This window comes from Manacus vitellinus, unplaced genomic scaffold (assembly GCF_001715985.3).
Source record: "Manacus vitellinus isolate BGI_N305 unplaced genomic scaffold, ASM171598v3 scaffold_7_pilon, whole genome shotgun sequence".
NCBI lineage: Eukaryota > Metazoa > Chordata > Aves > Passeriformes > Pipridae > Manacus > Manacus vitellinus.
The window spans coordinates 28,164,756-28,182,293 of record NW_021940813.1 but is presented as its reverse complement, the minus strand read 5'-3'; the positions used below and the strand labels follow the sequence as shown (position 1 = coordinate 28,182,293).

General features: G+C 38.4%; 1 protein-coding gene across 8 annotated transcripts in view; it reads right to left on the bottom strand.

Annotated features, from left to right (window-relative positions):
* INPP4A (inositol polyphosphate-4-phosphatase type I A) overlaps positions 1-17,538 on the bottom strand; it is a 104,497-nt gene that overhangs the window by 10,831 nt on the left and 76,128 nt on the right. For 5 of the 8 annotated variants that reach the window (XM_018084070.2, XM_018084066.2, XM_018084069.2 and 2 more), the window contains 8 exons: positions 16,826-16,964; positions 9,718-9,893; positions 8,293-8,416; positions 7,327-7,453; positions 6,769-6,909; positions 5,591-5,688; positions 1,911-2,023; positions 1,406-1,560 (listed from right to left, as the gene is read on the bottom strand). In XM_018084070.2, coding sequence (XP_017939559.1) covers positions 1,406-1,560; positions 1,911-2,023; positions 5,591-5,688; positions 6,769-6,909; positions 7,327-7,453; positions 8,293-8,416; positions 9,718-9,893; positions 16,826-16,964 — 1,073 coding nt within the window. Of the gene's footprint in view, positions 1-1,405; positions 1,561-1,910; positions 2,024-5,590; positions 5,689-6,768; positions 6,910-7,326; positions 7,454-8,292; positions 8,417-9,717; positions 9,894-14,022; positions 14,056-16,690; positions 16,965-17,538 lie in introns of all 8 variants that reach the window. The other 3 variants (XM_025896245.2, XM_018084068.2, XM_018084071.2) reach the window with 2 other exon arrangements.

Below are 17,538 nucleotides of genomic sequence, written 5' to 3'. Positions count from 1 at the left end.
TTTTCTTGGGTCAATATTGTATCTGATCCTGTGTTATATTAAATGGGTAGGACCAAAACAATGTTATTATTAACCTCTCTCTCTACTGTGCCCACGACTGCATCAAAAGAACTTCACGGACCCAGTAATGAATTTGAAGAAAGTAACAAGATTCCCAGTATTTTTCCTAGTTGTTATTATTCTTATTAAATACAAAATTGAGAAACAAAACTATTTTTGCTTCAGATGTCTAAATCGACAAGTTGCATAATTTAAAGATGTTAGAGAGCTACTTAGTTCCTTTTTAAGTTAATAATTTCTCCCTCATGAAATTGTTTCAAATTTTGTTTCTAGCATCAAGGTTTAATTAGTCTCTGAGTGCAGTTTTCACATACTTTAATAACTCTGTAACAATGTGGCAAAAAGTGCAGCAAAAAAAGTGAAAATAAAGAAGTCCAGTGACATCCAATTAGATGTAGATATAACCCCTCAAATTATTAGTGTAAGAGGCTGGAAGTGTTATATTGTATGTGACATTTTTCTTCTAGGCAACTGAAGAGTAGGAAAGGGTCAAACAGCAAAAACATACAGAAAGGATAAGAGAATTGAACACTCTAGAGAATTTGGTGAAAAGACACACAGTACAGTACATTCGGTAAGAGTGAATGTTGAAAAACAGGACTGAACAGCATTGTTGAACTACATTGATAAAGACTAAAGCTAGATTTCTTATCCTTTCTTTGGGTATGTGACTTACGGAGTTTTCCAGCAGTGCTTGAAACAAGGCATTGAACAACAGTAAACAGATTTTATTTTTTTCTTTAAGTACAGTATTTAATTCTGCAAACATATCTGCTGCTTCAGAATACAGAACATCATTATATTGATACGACAACAGCACACTGACACATTGTGATGAAATTTGGTTGTTGTAGTGTGAAACACTCATACATTTCACCCAGTGAGCAGTGTTTCACTGCTAAAGAGTACATGTGGCAAACCAGTGCAAACTGCAGGTGTCTGTGTTTCAAAGAACAGAAGACAGGCCATCCCTGAGTAATCTGCCTGATCTAGAACTAAGAAACCCAGTGCTGTGACAGTTCAGGTAACCTTATCATTAAACAACTTCCAAAGCACCAGTTTCCTGTTCTATAAGCTCAGCATTAACTGAAAACACGTTTTTACATGCTTCTCTGAAAACTCCTTTACTACTGAAAAGTCAAGCCCCTCTGATACAAAACTGGTAAGAACCAGCTTTAGCATATGCAACTCATATGCAAGGGAGGGGTGAATTTTAGCAGTCAGTTCTGCAGTTTTCTGACTTTAGTTTACTTTGCTTTTTCTTTTGACAGAAACAGAGACCACCACTCCTCTGCAGTTTGCATGGTTCCTCATTCAGGAATAAGTGATGCAGTCAAACTCTTACCTCCTCATACACTCCAGAGCCTGGGTGAAAACCTGTGGAGCCATTCCATGTTCATGCTGTAGGATCAAACACTGCTCCAGGGTGACCGACATGGCAGTCCTATCCTTGGCACTTTTACAGCTTGTAAATCGAACACCATTTAGTCTGCGGCATATCTAGAAACAGGATATACAATCCATCATTTTGTCCATGTACATAACTTTCTGTCAGAGAACATATCTGTACTTCTCCTTAGACACACAAATGCTGTGTAGGACTTTGATGTTAAAATTTGTCATCTTTGAGAGAGCAGAACTTCATTGTATGAGTTGTAGGGAAAATTCTGATGTGGAAAATATATTTTATCTCCCCATGTTTCATTCTAGAGGAAGTTTAACCTGGCAGCTTTCCAAGCTACACACAAGCAAATGAAGAAATACAAACATACCAATAATAAAAAAGAGAAAACATGTATGCATACAGAAAATCAGCTGAACTACACAGAGATGCTTAGATGAATAAATACCTCAGCAGCTTGCCAAAGGATATCAACATTCTTGTTTTTCCTTGCATGTACATTTTGTCCCAGAAATCTTAACAGTTCAGGCAGGCACGTCTGACTACGAGATCGAGGTAGACCTATAAAACAAACAAAACCAATTCCATTTATTTATCTGTATTCAACAGATCATTTACAAAGATAAGTGTTCCTATTTGCCTTTTGCAAACATAATTGTGTTTTCTTGAAACTTACAGAGCTTACAACAATTAACTGAGTTCTTAATTACTTAGTACCATCAAAAAAACACATTCAAGTTTAATTAAACTCAACTGGAAATATAAATTCAGGTTATTTAAAACTTCAGGGACTTAGAATCTAATAGCACTATAATAACAGAATGAACAAAGGGAACAAGATTGGTATAGTATAGATCGGTTTGTGTGTCACAGAGGTGACAGGAATCATGTGTGTCTCAACAGAAACTCCAAAGCTATTTTCTATTCTGCTCACATTTTCAATTTTAAATCTGCAAGCTGGTCAGCTGTCAGTTACAAGAAACACTCTGACAGGACACTGCATTGTCATATCTGTTTATTAATATTTCACTAAGCAGAAATAAAGCAGTTGAAATTTTTCAGAGTACCTCGTCTTCTATGTTCAAGTGTTACACATGATCTCTTACAAATGTAGCAAGACTCTCAAGAAAATCAACTACAAGTATTAAACAGATTGTCTTTGTTATTTTGTTGTTTGTTTTTTTTTTGAAGGGGTAACCATAGAGAACCCAAGTAAAGCTGTGGTTGAACAAATAAGAGGTATTCACTGTGAGAAATGATTATGTGAGAAAAAGAACCCTACATGGGTAACATACAAAGTTTTATTTTTGGACTACTTATCTTCTCACAACAAACAATATGTTAGACTAACCTGATCTTCTATTGACAATGTGACCTGGTGAGTGGATGAGGGAAGGCTGTGGATGTCGTTTGCCTGGACTTTAGTAAAGCCTCTGACACTGTTTTCCACAGCATTCTCCTGGACTAACTGGTTGCTCATGGCTTGGTGGGGCACACTGTTCACTGGGTAAAAAAACAGCTGGATGACTGGGCCCAGAAAGTACTGGTGAATGAAGTTACATCCAGCTGGTGGTCGGTCACTTGTGGGGTTCCCCAGGGCTCAGTATCGGAGACAGTCCTGTTTAATACCATTTTCAATGATCTGGACAAGGGGATAAAGTGCACCCTCAGTCACAGATGACTGACAAGTTGGGAGGCATATTTATCAGCTGGAGGGCAGGAAGGCTCTGTAGAGGGATCTGGATATACTGGACCAACAGGCTGAGACCAACTGTATGGGGTTCAAAAAGACCAAGTGCTGCATCCTGCACTTGGGTCACAACAACCCCAGTGGAGCGCTACAGAGGAAGAGTGTCTGGAAAGCGGCCTGTTGGAAAAGGACCTGGGTTGACAGCAGCTGAACATGAGCCAGCAGTACCCAGGTGGCCAAGAAGGCCAGTGGCATCATGGCTTGGATCAGCAATAGTGTGGTCAGCAGGATGATGACAATGATTGTCCCTCTGTACTTGGCACTTGTGAGGCTCCACCTCATATCCTGTGCCCATTTCTGGCCTCCTCACTACAAGAAAGATGTTGAGGTGCTGGAACATGTCTAGAGAAGGGCAATGGAGCTGGTGAAGGGTCTGGAACACAAGACTTATGAGGACTGGCTGAGGGAGTTGGGGTTGTTTAGCCTGGAGAAAAGGAGGCTCAGGGGTGACCTTACCACTCTGCACAGCCATGTGAAATGAGGTTGTAGTGAGCTGGGGGTTGGCCTCTTCTCCCAGGTAACTAGTGACAGGACAAAAGGAAACGGCCTCAGGCTGTGCAAGGGGAGGTTTAGATCGGATGTTAGTAAAAATTTCTTAACTGTAAGAGTTGTCAATCACTGGAACAGGCAGCCCAAGGAAGTGGCTGGTTCAGCATCCCTGGAGGTATTTAAAAGACAGATATGGCCGTTGGGGATATGGTTTAGTGGTGGACTTGGCAGTGCTGGGTTAACTGTTGGACTTGACAATCTTAAAGATCTTCTCCAACCTAAACAATTCTACATTTCTGTTCTATGATTAGCAATATTGTGCCTATCCTGGTTTGGCTCTGCTTGAACTTTACACCTACCAAGAAAGTAATACCTGTAAACAAAAAGAGTGCACAGACCATCTCCCCAAGTCCTTCTAAAGACAAGGAGAACAAATGGAACAAGGACAAGGAGCTAAGGAAGCTAAGACAGTAATGCACTAATTCTGCATAGCTTAGAATTAAGAGTACAGAGACAAGCACAGTGGATCAGGAATCAACTTTTCCTGTGTACTGTTCTTGAAGGGAACACTTCCTACAATCTGCCAGCAGATACTTCACTGGGCCTTTTGTCCCCTAGAATGATCTTTGTGGTTTTTCTTTTGTCTCTACTTACCACAGACTACATCACTTGTCATAATCACCTGGTTTACAGTTAAATGTAAAATGTTATTCTCCCTTGACAAGGGTTCATGGAAAAGTATGTTTTGCTTTGCACATTGTAAATATCACCTCAAGTTTCAGGGAAAAAAAAGGCAAAAGATAAAAGTTGACTGGATCAAACATAAGAGGTTTGGGGATGAGGGAAGAGAAGGAAGTTAAAATAAAAAGGCAAGCAAAATTCAGGAAGAAAGGAACAGAATGGGAAATATTATTATGGAAGACTAGACAGAGCTATGTACAAAAATCACTTTAAATTGAAAAATTTTTGAACCTTACAAGAAAATCTGATGCTAGACTACTATATAATAATAAAAAAATAAGTTTTGCAGCTAAAATTTCCAAGAACTAATTATGCAGGATTATGAATGCCTGAAAGGAGGGAAACAGCTTCTGCCCTCAGCTGTATCAAAAAAATCCAGGGTAACTGAAAGTACAGTAATGTACTTAACAGACAGATTTCTTACTATCCTGTTGCATGATATTGCATTTTTATTCCTGCAATAAAACTGCAGTTGTAGAACTCATGAAATTAGCTTAGAAGAGGTTTGATGGTAATAATAATGAATTGATTAATTTTCACAATTTTGTGGTCACATTTAAGTAACATTTATGCCACTGCCTTCCCCCCAGAAACCCCCAAACAGTAACAAGCAAGACATTTTCTTACATAAGCAGTAAAATGCAAGCTTGTAGCAACTGCTTCTCTTCCAGGTTCTCTGTTGTTGGCTGCAGATGCAGCAATTATAGAAAAGCGCTAAAGGATAAGGAGAGGGCAAGCGGACTGAGTTCCTCAAAACTGGCAGTTGCTCCCTGTGCAGGTTATCATAAGTGCAGAGAACATCACCAAAAATTGCACATAAGAGTGCTGCTGCTATAACCTCTCACTTTTATGCCTTTCCCTCACAGCAATTCAACTGCCTGGCTGCATGATTATACAGTACATAATGCCACTTAGAAAGAGATGTAAAAGTAAATTTAAAAAGGGAAGTTAATCAGTCTGACCTTTGAATCTCTTGAATCTGCTCTACCTAGTACTAAAGTATTGAAATAGAGTTGCATCATTTCTTGGAGGTTACTAATGCTGCTGTATGATCAACATTTAAACAACTAACATAAAGCAAACAAATGAAAAAATCAGCCTGAATTGTGCTGTTCAACCAAATTTGTCATTAATTACCAAATACTTACAATCATCAGGCAAAACTTCCTTGAACTGCTCAAAGTATGAATTCAAACGCACTAAGCTTTCCATGTTAATTATTTCTTGCAGTGAGGTGTCTCCAAATCTTAAAAAGGTGAAGAAAGGAACAATTAAGCCCGAAGTAAAAGGTTTCTCCTCTTCTTCAAAACAACTGCACTTGACAATGTGACTCCCAGAAAAAGTTTAGACTCATCCCATGAATTCCTAACCATTCAAGGGCAGAGTTGAGTGTAACAGAGAAGTATTGCAATAATGTATTACAGAAGAAGAAAAGACATGGGTGTGAGTGAAAAAAAGGAAAGGAAGGTGAAAGAAAAATGTAATAAATATTGTCAACAATGCCTTGATTCATCTCATTTAACTATATATATATACACACAGATATGCACACAGACTGCTGACATCTGTGCTAGTCGCCTTTATAGGCAATACAGGACAACAGTAATTGCTGGAATGTTTTTGTTAGACTTCTTCTAGTTGCCCACCATCACAGTGCATATTCCACCCCAGTACCAAGGCTGCTGTCACAATATGCATGTGCCTGACTTCACTGGAGTTCTCCATTACAGCAGTGCTCTGTCAATGTATTCTTTAAAAGATATGGTCATAACAGCGGGAAGCTCTGGTGGCTCTTCCAAAACTGAGCAGTTTCCATAGCAAATATAATTACATATTTTTCAGCTTTACAAAAGCAATTTTGCATTATATAAACACTACAAGGATATGCTAAAATCAAGGTCCATCTTGACCATTATCCAGGTTTTTGACAGTGACCAGAAGAGGGAGTCTAGAGGGCAGTGAAAAACCAAGAGAGCAAATAGACAGCAATACTCAGAATGATCTCTTACTCACAGTTATAAAGTCACAAGCAGCACCTCTGTGTTAAATAGCCCATGACAGATTTCCTCATCTGTAAATTCACTTCTGAACCACATAAACCTGCACTAATCTCAAACCCATGAGGTAAGAAGCTTCACAGCTTCATGGTACATAAAGAAGGACCTCCTTTCATTTATTCAGCCTCTGACAGCTTCATTTGTTATTCCCTTTTTTGTGTGTTGGAGAAACTGAATCACTGTTAGTAATGCAACAGTGCAATTACAGAGCAACACAGTTCCACTGCCAAACTGCCATTAAGGTTGAGCTTGCATGACTAAATACATACTTCTCTGCTAAGGTTTGCTGCTCATTGATTCCCACATTGAAAAGAACAGGCTGAACCCTCAGTAACATGCCACTTTGAATCTCTCGCGGCAACAAATCGAACAAGGCGCTTGGCAGAGGGATCCTCACATTAAATCCATCACTGAAAAGAAGTAAACAGCTATTAGTCACAAAGATCAGAAAGCTACATTCCAAGAACATGTTATTTACATAAAAAGGGATAACATCTAGAACATAATACAACTATTATGTTCATATATAAATAAATAATAAGTGTATAACACAATAAAAACCAACTATCAATCAATACTGATTTTAAGGAACTGCTACAGCTTGCTCCCAATCAGAAGATCTAGTCTAGTTCAAAAATAAACCTGCAGCAACCTGTAATGTTGATACTACATCCTCATGGACATTTAGTTTTGCTAACTTCCTAACAAAAGCTGCTTTTGCTTTGCTCATTAATATAGCAGCTGTCCTACAACTTGGGTAGAAAAAGTTAAATTTTGGCATATCCCCATCTCATCCAGAGTAAAGTATATTTGATATTTTTTTTTACCGATTCCCAGTGATGACTGGCAGCATGTCAGTAGATGTATTTGATGTAGCCTGAGTTACTTTAAAGGTTACATTCCTCAAGTCCATGATTCCCAAACTCATGTCCTCCAGCATTGCCAGCTCCTCACCTAAATCAAAGAGTAAAAAGTGAATCATAATCATTATTTGTTATGTACAACTTGTACAACTTCCCTTTATCAATCTGACGACGACAGTAGGTCATCACTCCATTAAGAAGTTCCACAGACGAAGAGGTCATGCAGCCCAGGCCTCCCCCTTGGCCTACACACAATGTCGTGACTGACTTTGTGGGCTCAGCAGGTTTAGAAAACACCAGTTATCTACAACAGTCCAGATGACTGTTTTTCAAGTAGCTTACATGCTGATTTTCCAATTTAGATAATATTATTAAGTACTGCTCAGCACTGTCAGAGCCATGACACCCTTCATGTCAGAAAGGCTACAAGGTATTCTGGATTTGTCGGGTAAAGCGTTCCCTAAGTGGCATCCAGATGGTTGTTCAAACACAGGAGTGAAATACTTTGAAGTGCTTTTCCTTTTTATATTCTCTCTTCAACATCACTTTATACTGTAAGACTACAGAAGGTCAAGAAAATTCAAAAAGTATATTTTGGGTACAGTTTCTCCTAGTTCACCAGAACTTTAATCCATTTATTTTCTGGAAAAAAATACCACTGTGACATGTTTTAGTCTTTTTTAAACCTTTGACATTATAAGACAAGTACACTTTATCTTTTAGAAGTAATTCAAGTAAGCGCAAAGAAATTCAGAGTTGTTAGCTAATTAATTACTCCCAGATATAATCTAGTTTTGCATTTCAGTTTTCAAAATCATTTTGTAGCTGAGCTGCAGATTGTCCCAAACATTCCTATTTTGCTATAGCCAATTCAATGCAGAATTTGCTGACTCAACATATAATCACACCCACTGGCCCCCGTGCCTTTACCATAAGTGCTCAGCAGGCTCTCAAACTGTGCCAGCAAGCCAATGGTGTAGAGTTGTCTTAGAAATCCATCATCATGCAGGCAGTTCCTCAGCTTGATAATGAAACCGCAAATGAGAGCTGTCAGCTGTGAGAGAGAAAACAGACAAGAATGAAGTGATTCAAGACAAAAAAAGCACTTCGGCCCCATACAAAACCAGTATCACTTATAAGAGGTGCCATAAAATCTGTCTGACAGATGCTCTTTTCCCTTAAACATCACTCTTCTTTTCCCTGCTGAAGAGAGACAACCAACCAACAAACCCCCACAAATTCATAAAATCAGATTCAGGGCACTCTGCTTCCATCTCACAAGCTTTCTCAAAATGGCACTGCTGTATATCTTGCATCTATTTGTTTTCAGGACACTTGTGGTAGGGCCTACAACTTACAAATTACAAAAGAGTGAATTGTTTTAGTCTCAGATGGAAAATCGACACACCTGGTTCCAGGTCACAAATTTTCATAGTATAAATAAATTATTGTTTTTTTAAGAATGGCATTTGAGAAAGCTTAAAAATGCAGATTTAAACTCTAGTGTTACAAGATATTCACCAGGGATGGTGATTCCACCACTTTCCTGGGCAGACTGATCCAGTGCTTGACAACCCTTTCCACAAAGAAATTTTTCCTAGCATCTAATCTAAACCACTCCTGATACAACTTGAGGCCATTTCTTCTTGTCCTGTCACTTGTTTAACATTTTTGATATTACATTTTGGGACAAAAGCCCTGCCAAATGACATCCAGAGATAAACTGTTTGAAATGAATGAGATACTGATTTCACAGGGAAGTAGATGCACTACAGAAGCAAAGGAAGAAAGTGGGCAAAAGGAATATGGAAGTTTTTTTAATGCAGACACCTGCCAGTCAGTGCCTGACACAAGAGATGCCAGCAGTTCCAAAAACAGAACTTCTAGGAAAAAGAATCAGAACTCATTTCTCTCCCTGCAACTGCACTTCTCTCCTTAGATGCAATATGTCCTATCTGCTTTCTCAATGCAGAAAACAACAAAAGGTAGCTGAGGGACTACACTTGCTGCTCATGGGCTTTTTTGCCCCCCTCTTTCACATCTTACTTCTGCTTTTAGTTGCTGACATTGAAAGGCAAAGGTTATATCCGTAGACAGCACTATATTTCACTAGTTCTGGAATAAGTTTTTAAAAAATGAGGAATGCACATCCAAGGGGACATGTAAGTTATTATACTGTCAAATGAATATAAGTGCTATCCAGTAAGGACAGGATAGCACAACTTGTGAGGGGAGGTCACATTGCAAAACCCAGGAAGAGATCTGAAAAGTTCTGAAAACATTAATCTTTCAAATTTCATATAAATCCCACTGCATGTGGAAGTGCAATCAAATCACGCATATTTGCTTGCTTACAGTTTGGCAGAAGACAACATCCCTGCGATACTGAAGGCTCAGGCAGAGCCCTATTGTCGGGGCACTGTCCTGCATTAATAAAAAGACCATGGCTTTCTTTGCCTTGTCACTCATCATGGCTACACAATCGGTGAGTGTGGTCAGCAAAGGATAAAGAGCTTCACTCCATTCACCTGCTTAAAAGAAAAAAAAAATTAGCAGCACTGGAAGTACTTTTATTTGAAACAAACACACACATTGAGAAGAAACTTCCTGTTGCAAGTCAAAGCTGTTGATAATTCATATTTAGAGCTCATTTTATTTTGGCTGGATGGCTATTCCATGCTTGGTAATAATTCAGTAATCTTATAGAGTAGTTATTGCATGAGGAAAATATGGAGAATTTTACTCTATAAGGCTGTTATGACTTTCCAGACCATGTAAAAGTTCCCAGATCTGTGCCCACAGAACAGGCTGATTTGATCAATGGCTGATTTGGAAATCATAACAGAAACATGAATAACTGAATACAGAAGTGTATATAACTGCATGTTCATGTTCAAACACACCCTTTCACAGCGCATACAGACAGCATAGAGTCCACTGGATTACAGAAATAGTGAACATCTGCTTAGCCATTTCTGTCAATGAGATTTTTCCCAAATATCTTGCCTTTGAATCCTTTGTGGACTCATAGGAATATCATTCAACTGCCTCACCACCTTACTGATCCTTATTGCACCTCAGTGAGGCAAGACTGCTTATCTCCCATTTGTAGCATAAGAATAATAAGACAGAGAGGTGAGAAATTCATGTAGGTACTCTTTTAAGTGTTTTCTGTCTCCAGATTAGTTTTAAAGGCTTAGAGGGAGCTAACAAGAAATACTAAATACAGTGATTTAGACAGGAGTCATCCAGATCCTTGGAAGTATTTTGGAGCTCTTCTTCCACTGAAATACATGATATGACCCAGAGGGATTCTGTTCAAGGTCCTACACAGAAAGAACAGAAATGAAATTGGGTTGCCCAAGTCCTATTTTAGTACCCCAAATATTGTGCCATTCCTTCTCCCTAAGAGATTGCTCTGCCTTAAAATATCCCACATGCTCAGTTTCTTTTCTATCCTTCTATCATCTTTTGCCTTACCACTAATTTAAAAAAATATTTCCATGAGTTTGTAAAAAAATTATTCAGATGCCATACCAAAATCCATTCTCTCTGCAATATAAAAGGAAAATAGAACAGTGCTTTGGTTTTGCCTTCCTTAATGTAAGGTTGAAACAGAACACTTCTCTTTTTAAGGGGAAGAACAATGTGTTTTATTTTTAAAAAGCACTGGAGCTCACAAACAGAACACGCACAACTCCCAGCCCAGCTGGCTGTAGGAACAGGGCAAAGTACAGATCAAAACCTCCATGAATGAGACACTTCAAGCCCCTGAAAGGAAGTTGTTTGAGATTTTGACTCAAAGGCAGGACTAAGAGTTAGTAACAATGTTTCTTTGATAACCAGCCAAAGAGGGGAACTCTGGAAGTCTGCTAACAGAAACATAACTGACAAGATTAACAAAACTATCCTTTTGGCTTTCTTTCTATGTGGTAGATAGATAACCTCATAAACTACACATAGGGGAATTTGTTTGGTTCTGTTCCATTGTCATAAAAAAGCAGGAAACATCAAAAGAACAGGCAAGGAATTGTGTTTTATAAAGTATTTTCTCTCAAAATTAGTCAGATGTCACAACATGGCCCTGTGATCACTCAGAAAGCAAAACAGAGATGACACTAACAGTGTTTCTCTTACTGCATTTTAGAGCTTTTCTGTAAGCAAATGAGAATGACAAAAAGAACTGAAAATATCTCTCAGCGCATCATCATGATCATCTCATTGCCTGGATGTACATATATGTTTGTAGGTACTAACTCAGAGCAGATTTAAAACTGTAGTGTGTCTGGCAGCACTTCATTTGAAAGATATGTTTGCCTGTGGTAATCACAAAGTGCACTGGTGAAGATAAAGCAATTGTTAAGATGTTTTTTTGTCCCAACAGTCACATTCTATGCAGGGGCTCATCCGGGGTAGTCAGCAAAAATCCTCTTTGCTGTGTATTCTCTTGGTTTAAAATTTTAGCCATGAAAAAACTAAACCCTTGTCAGTCTGCAAAATTCTAAATGCTTTTTGCTACCTACTTCACCTGTGTTCTTCTAATTTTTTAGTCAATGGTAGTTGACAGAATAGTAGTTGACAGGAATAAAAGTAATTGCACTCCCAGGCTCAAATCAGATTGGAACGTTTCACTCTCAGTATTTCAATAATTGTGAAAGAGAATTCTTTTTTTTTTTTTTTTCAAAAAAGCTGAGTGTTCAGCTTTCACCAGGATTCTCCTATTCTTCTGTCTTCCCCTCATTAATTTTCCTACCAGAACTTTATTACTAAAAGTGTATTTTCTATCAAATCAATCAATGGCACCTTCGAACAGCACGAGGCTCTAATTCTAATATGAACTCTACTCTGGGCTCTGCTGTTATGTTCTATGAGATGATCTTTTAAAAACTATTATAGACTCCACTGAGCAGATGCATAGATAAGATGATTTGACATAGGGCTTGAAGCAATGGAGATGCAACAAGGTGTTACAGATATACAACAGCCAGAGACCTAGTCCAAGCTAGCTGTTGGTATGTCTGGGACACAAATCCTGCTTTTTAATCAGACGTTTCTAGCTCATGTTGTAAGTTACTCCATTTAAAAACTGGCATTGCACAAAACATCAGGATGCCTGTCATTTGCTTTAAACATTTTATGTTGCACAGCAATAGACAAATCCTGCAGTCTCCGCTCAGACAACTGCAACTGAATTCTGGCTGTTAACTAAGGGTCAGACTTGGTCCTGTTAAGTTTTTGGTATTTTTCTTATGATTGCTGCTGACCAAAGTCATACCTTAAAGTACATTTTCAAATGTGGCATTTTGAAGGAAGGGGCAAGGGGGTGGGGGTGAGGGAAGGAGGGAAGAAGAGAGATATAAGTTTTTGCTTTTTGCCCCCTAAGGGTCTCTCTTCTACAGAGAAATAAAATATTATTAAAACATCTGTCCTCCAGAGACTTGAAAAGATATTTTTAGTCTTTTCATATTAAAAAAACTTAGCATCCATAAATCAAAGTACTGTCTACCCACACCTGCCCTTGATCTAGGTCAAGGCTGCAATGACTCATGATCTCTAAAAAAGGAGACTTATTAAGTAAGTAGTAGTTACGTATCCCTGATCCAGTAAAGTATAATCAGCAACCCACTTAAACAGGCACTTAAGTGTTTCATTACACACTGCAGCTTCAGCCACTTAAGTTTAATATGCAGGTTTGGGTGTATGTGGGTACCAAGTTGGAGTGACCTGACTGCTTTTAATTACTCATCTTAAAAGTAAAAAAATAGTATATATTTATGGACCACATTCGTATTTTGCAAAAACTAAAGTGATGTTCCAAGAATTAAAAACTTGTGAAGTCTTTTATTGATTAAAAATATTTTCTCAATGATAGAAGAAAACAGTGGGTAGTTGAAAACAACTTTAATATATTTTGTGAAAACAAAAATCGTAACTGCACTGAGGCTTTATTTCCCTTTGGTTACACTAAACCCAGGAGCCCACAATGTAACTGTTCAAAGACTGAACCTTAAGTGAACTCAGATTAAACTACTCTCAAATGGAAGAAACTACAGAAATCTGTCCAGGAGAGAGTGGTATTGAAGAGGTATATTACTCAGACCTTGTAAATGTGTATGGAATTACAAGGACAGAAGAAAGAAGGCTAACAGTGGGACAAGACACCTAAATTTTGTATTCTGAAACATTTGACTTGCAATGCCCAACACTGCTTGGTGCGTACCCACAACAGAGATTTTCCATCAGCCTTTTTGGCTGCTCCTTGTTCTGCTCAAGTTCTCATTCAGAAAGGCCAGCTCAACAGCACATATGAAAGGGCATGTCTGAAATGTCTGAGATGTCAGACTTCCACAGATTTCAATGACATTTGGAACAGGCCTCAAACCGTTCGTTGTCATCTACATCCATTTGCTAAAACACGTCAATTGGAAAAACCAAAGAGGCCATGAACAAGTGCTCTCACATACCTGGACATGAGAAGTTAACATATGCCCCCTGTACTCTTAGGAAATAATAACTTCTCAGCAGCTGAGGTAACTCATGTGGCATTACAGAGCATTACCATTTCAGAATGGTCACTCTTAACAGCAAGGCACTTGTTCAGTTAACTGTGAACAAACCCCTGCAATTTTCAGAAGAAGCAGAAGCCATGAATGCACATACCTGGGCCAAATTCTTCCGGAGTGGGGCTGCAATCTGCACAGAAATGGAGGGGCAACATGCATGATTAAGGAGCAGCAACACAGTCAAATATAAGCAACTCAAATGCTCAACGCCAGGGTTCTCAAACACTTCCATTGAGTGAAGAGGAGCTCAGCAGAAATACTTGGTTGCCCGCAGGCACCAAGGGCATGGGCTGTCTCCTCCACTCCATTGTTTCTGATCAGAGGATCACCTGGATGGGGATTTGGAGGAAAGCCAGTACCTGTCAATCCCCAGTGATCCACAGGGCACAATTTGAGAACCACTGGTTTACTGCAATTATAGAATAAGCTGGCAGTAAGGTTGCTAAACAGAAGAGCAAAAGACTAGCAGTAAGTTCAATGCACTTAACAGAAAATGACATTAAGGAACCCACACTGAAAGAGTAATAAAGAAACTGTACTTTGCTACCTTAGTCAATATTCTGTTATACAATTTCTGAAATATTTAACACAACCAAGTCTATGAGTATTCCACACTCCTTCAGTGGGAGGATCAAGCTGTCCAACCCCTCTGCAATAAGCAGGGCCATCTTCCACTACACAGGCTGCTCACAGCCTCATCCAATCTGACCTTGAATGTTTGTAGGGATGGGGCATCTTCCACCTCTCTGGGCAACCTCAGCCAGTGTTTTGCCACTCTCATCATAAAAAAAATTTGTTTCTTACAACTAGTCTAAATCAACCCTCCTTTAGTTTAAAACCATTTATCAGGTTAGGTTTGGAGTCAAGGAGAGTAACTCAACGGAAAAATTCCCAGTGATATCTACTAAGATAATTTTTTTTCATAGTATTGAACCTGTTCCTCCATCAAAAATACTGAGCATTAATTAGGAACTACACCTGATGAGAATGTGATCAAGTACTCAGATTGCTCATTAAGACTTATGAACAATGTTTGCACCAGATACCTAAGAAACAGGATTCCCTCTTTGGGATTTTTTAAGTTAAATTCACTCAACATTGGTTGACAGTCAGACTTTAGAGATTCCTAACAGTTAGGTAGCACTGGGAAATGGCAGCAAGTCCCTTAGCTTTAAAACTGGGCACACTTCTTGATTTAATGTTTCTGCCCCAGGTTCTGTCAATTAAATGGAAAGATTTTTTTTGCCTATTTTGCATGAACAGCAGGGAAAGGTTAAAGAAATTCTTTGCACTAACAAAACCTTTGGTAGGTACATGCAGTCAATTCCACATTCATACAGTCTAAGTGTCAAGATCCAGAGCAGATTTAAAATATCCACTGAAAATGAAAGAAAATTATTGTTCTAAGATGTTTTCAGCATCAAATTCTCTTGGGAAAAGCTTCTGATATCACTCATCACAGATTTTTTCTATTCTTTTTAATATTCAAATTTAAAATCCACAACTTTTAATCACTGACATGAACATTGAAGGTTACTGATTAAACTTTCATGTACATACACATAAAATTTTATGTAAACTAGCTAGCAAATAAAAACATTTATAGGTACCAAACTGGTAGAAGAAATTTAGTCAAAGATTGAGTACATATTCTGAAAGAAGAACCAACTCTCCTATTCCGTTATAATACACAAAAATGTCAGTCTAATAGAAAAACACCATCTTCTAAGAGACTAAACTGTATGTATCATGTGCAAAGCTACACAAAAATACATTTATTTTGCTTTCTTTTTCTTAAGGTACTGTCTTGCACTGCAACACTAACAATGGGATGGACATGAAGTCACATTCACACATAAGGGACAAAGGGCCATCAAATGATAAGACAGAACAGTAGAAAGGAAATGAAAACACAGATCAATCTTTCTAAAGTTTTACTTTGCCCATCTGCTCTATTAAGTGCCCAAGTCATAGTGATCACATGTAAAGAATGTGAGAATAAGTCAAATAAATATATAAGTAGGTGACATAATTATGAAATCTAATGCACAGCTGCAGAAATGTCAATCTAAACTGATAAAGACGTTTTTCATTCACATGCTCACCACCTTATGCTGGGTTCAATCCAGCACCCACTTTTAGCTCAAATTTAGATTGGATTATTCCACTGAGAGCTTGCACTGCCAATTCCTACCTTCCAGATACAAGAAGTCTAAATAATTGAGTGCCTCAGCAACACAGCTCTTGACAATTTTTGTTAAAACTTGCTTTGAAATCCAGTAAGTTCATCCAAATTCAACTCAACCTAATGGGACTACTTGGCTCCCTCCCATGCTTCGGCAGCCCAGCTGGGACCATAGCTTTTGCAGTAGTGCCTGTATTTCTCTCATGTTCTATTTATCTTTTAAAGAGGTTCACTATAATAAGCTTTGATTGCTGCAAAGAAGCTGAAGCCAACGGGAAAGCTGCTAGAGGTGGTGTTTGACATATGCTAACCCAAACAGCTGTTTTACCACCTTAAAACATCCAGAGTGAAAACCAAATGCCATAGTCATTGATTTGGCAAGGATTTCACTGAGACCACTTATGTCAAAATAAGTAATGGGCTTAGCACGCCCAGTACACAAAGAGCCCTTTCTGCCTTACATCACTGCTTAACACCACCACTGAACTAAAAACACATGGAGGGATGTAAGGGAGGCTAAGGAATTATGCCAGCGCACAGTGAGAGAGCAGCAGTGACAAGCAGTGTCTGGCATACGCACTTGTCTTTCTGAGGGAATGGCATGCACAGGATGGTGTGGATGAAGATGGTGGTGAGGATGATGAAGGTGGTGAGGATGATGAGGTCTCATTTAAATCTTCTGGATTTATCCAGTAGGCACGAGTGTCCCGATTACCTTTCTTACTAGTACTGCTGACGTCACACTGGAAAACATCTTCACAGCTGTCACTTTGCAAGCGCTCCTTCTGGAGAAGTTTGTCCACTCTCTGTATAATGCACTCTAGACTTTTGTCGACATTCAACCAAACTTTCTCCTTAAAAGAAAACATTTCCTTCTCAATTTAAAAAGAAAAGAGACATTGGGTAACAAATCCCTTGGTAATATATTTCCTCTTATGATTCTAGTCACAAATCCTGTGAAAATCTCCTCTGGGCTATCATGGTTACACATGTGCACGCACAAATTATGGATACGTAACGTATACCAGCATGCCAACAATATGTAGTGACATGACTTATGTGCTAAATTGCAAAGCTATTTTCTAAGTTAATTTGCCAAAAAATTTTAGGTGCCTCTTCCTGCAATGTTATTCCAATTTCCAATTGGCACTATTGTTTATTCTTGAAATTTGTGTTTGACATAATAATTGTATACAATCACACATCTTTTTTTCTACATAACTCAGTGAACAACAGATAAAATTACTGTATTATAGTACTGTCTAAATAACTGAATTAGCTTTATTCATATCTCATTACTGTGACTTGGACTGTAAGTCAAAGTATGCCAAAATAATTGAAACTAGCAAGGAACCATTTCCAAAATGAATTGGATCTTTTTTAAAAATTGGTATTTCACAATATTCATAACTGTTTTAATTAATCCTA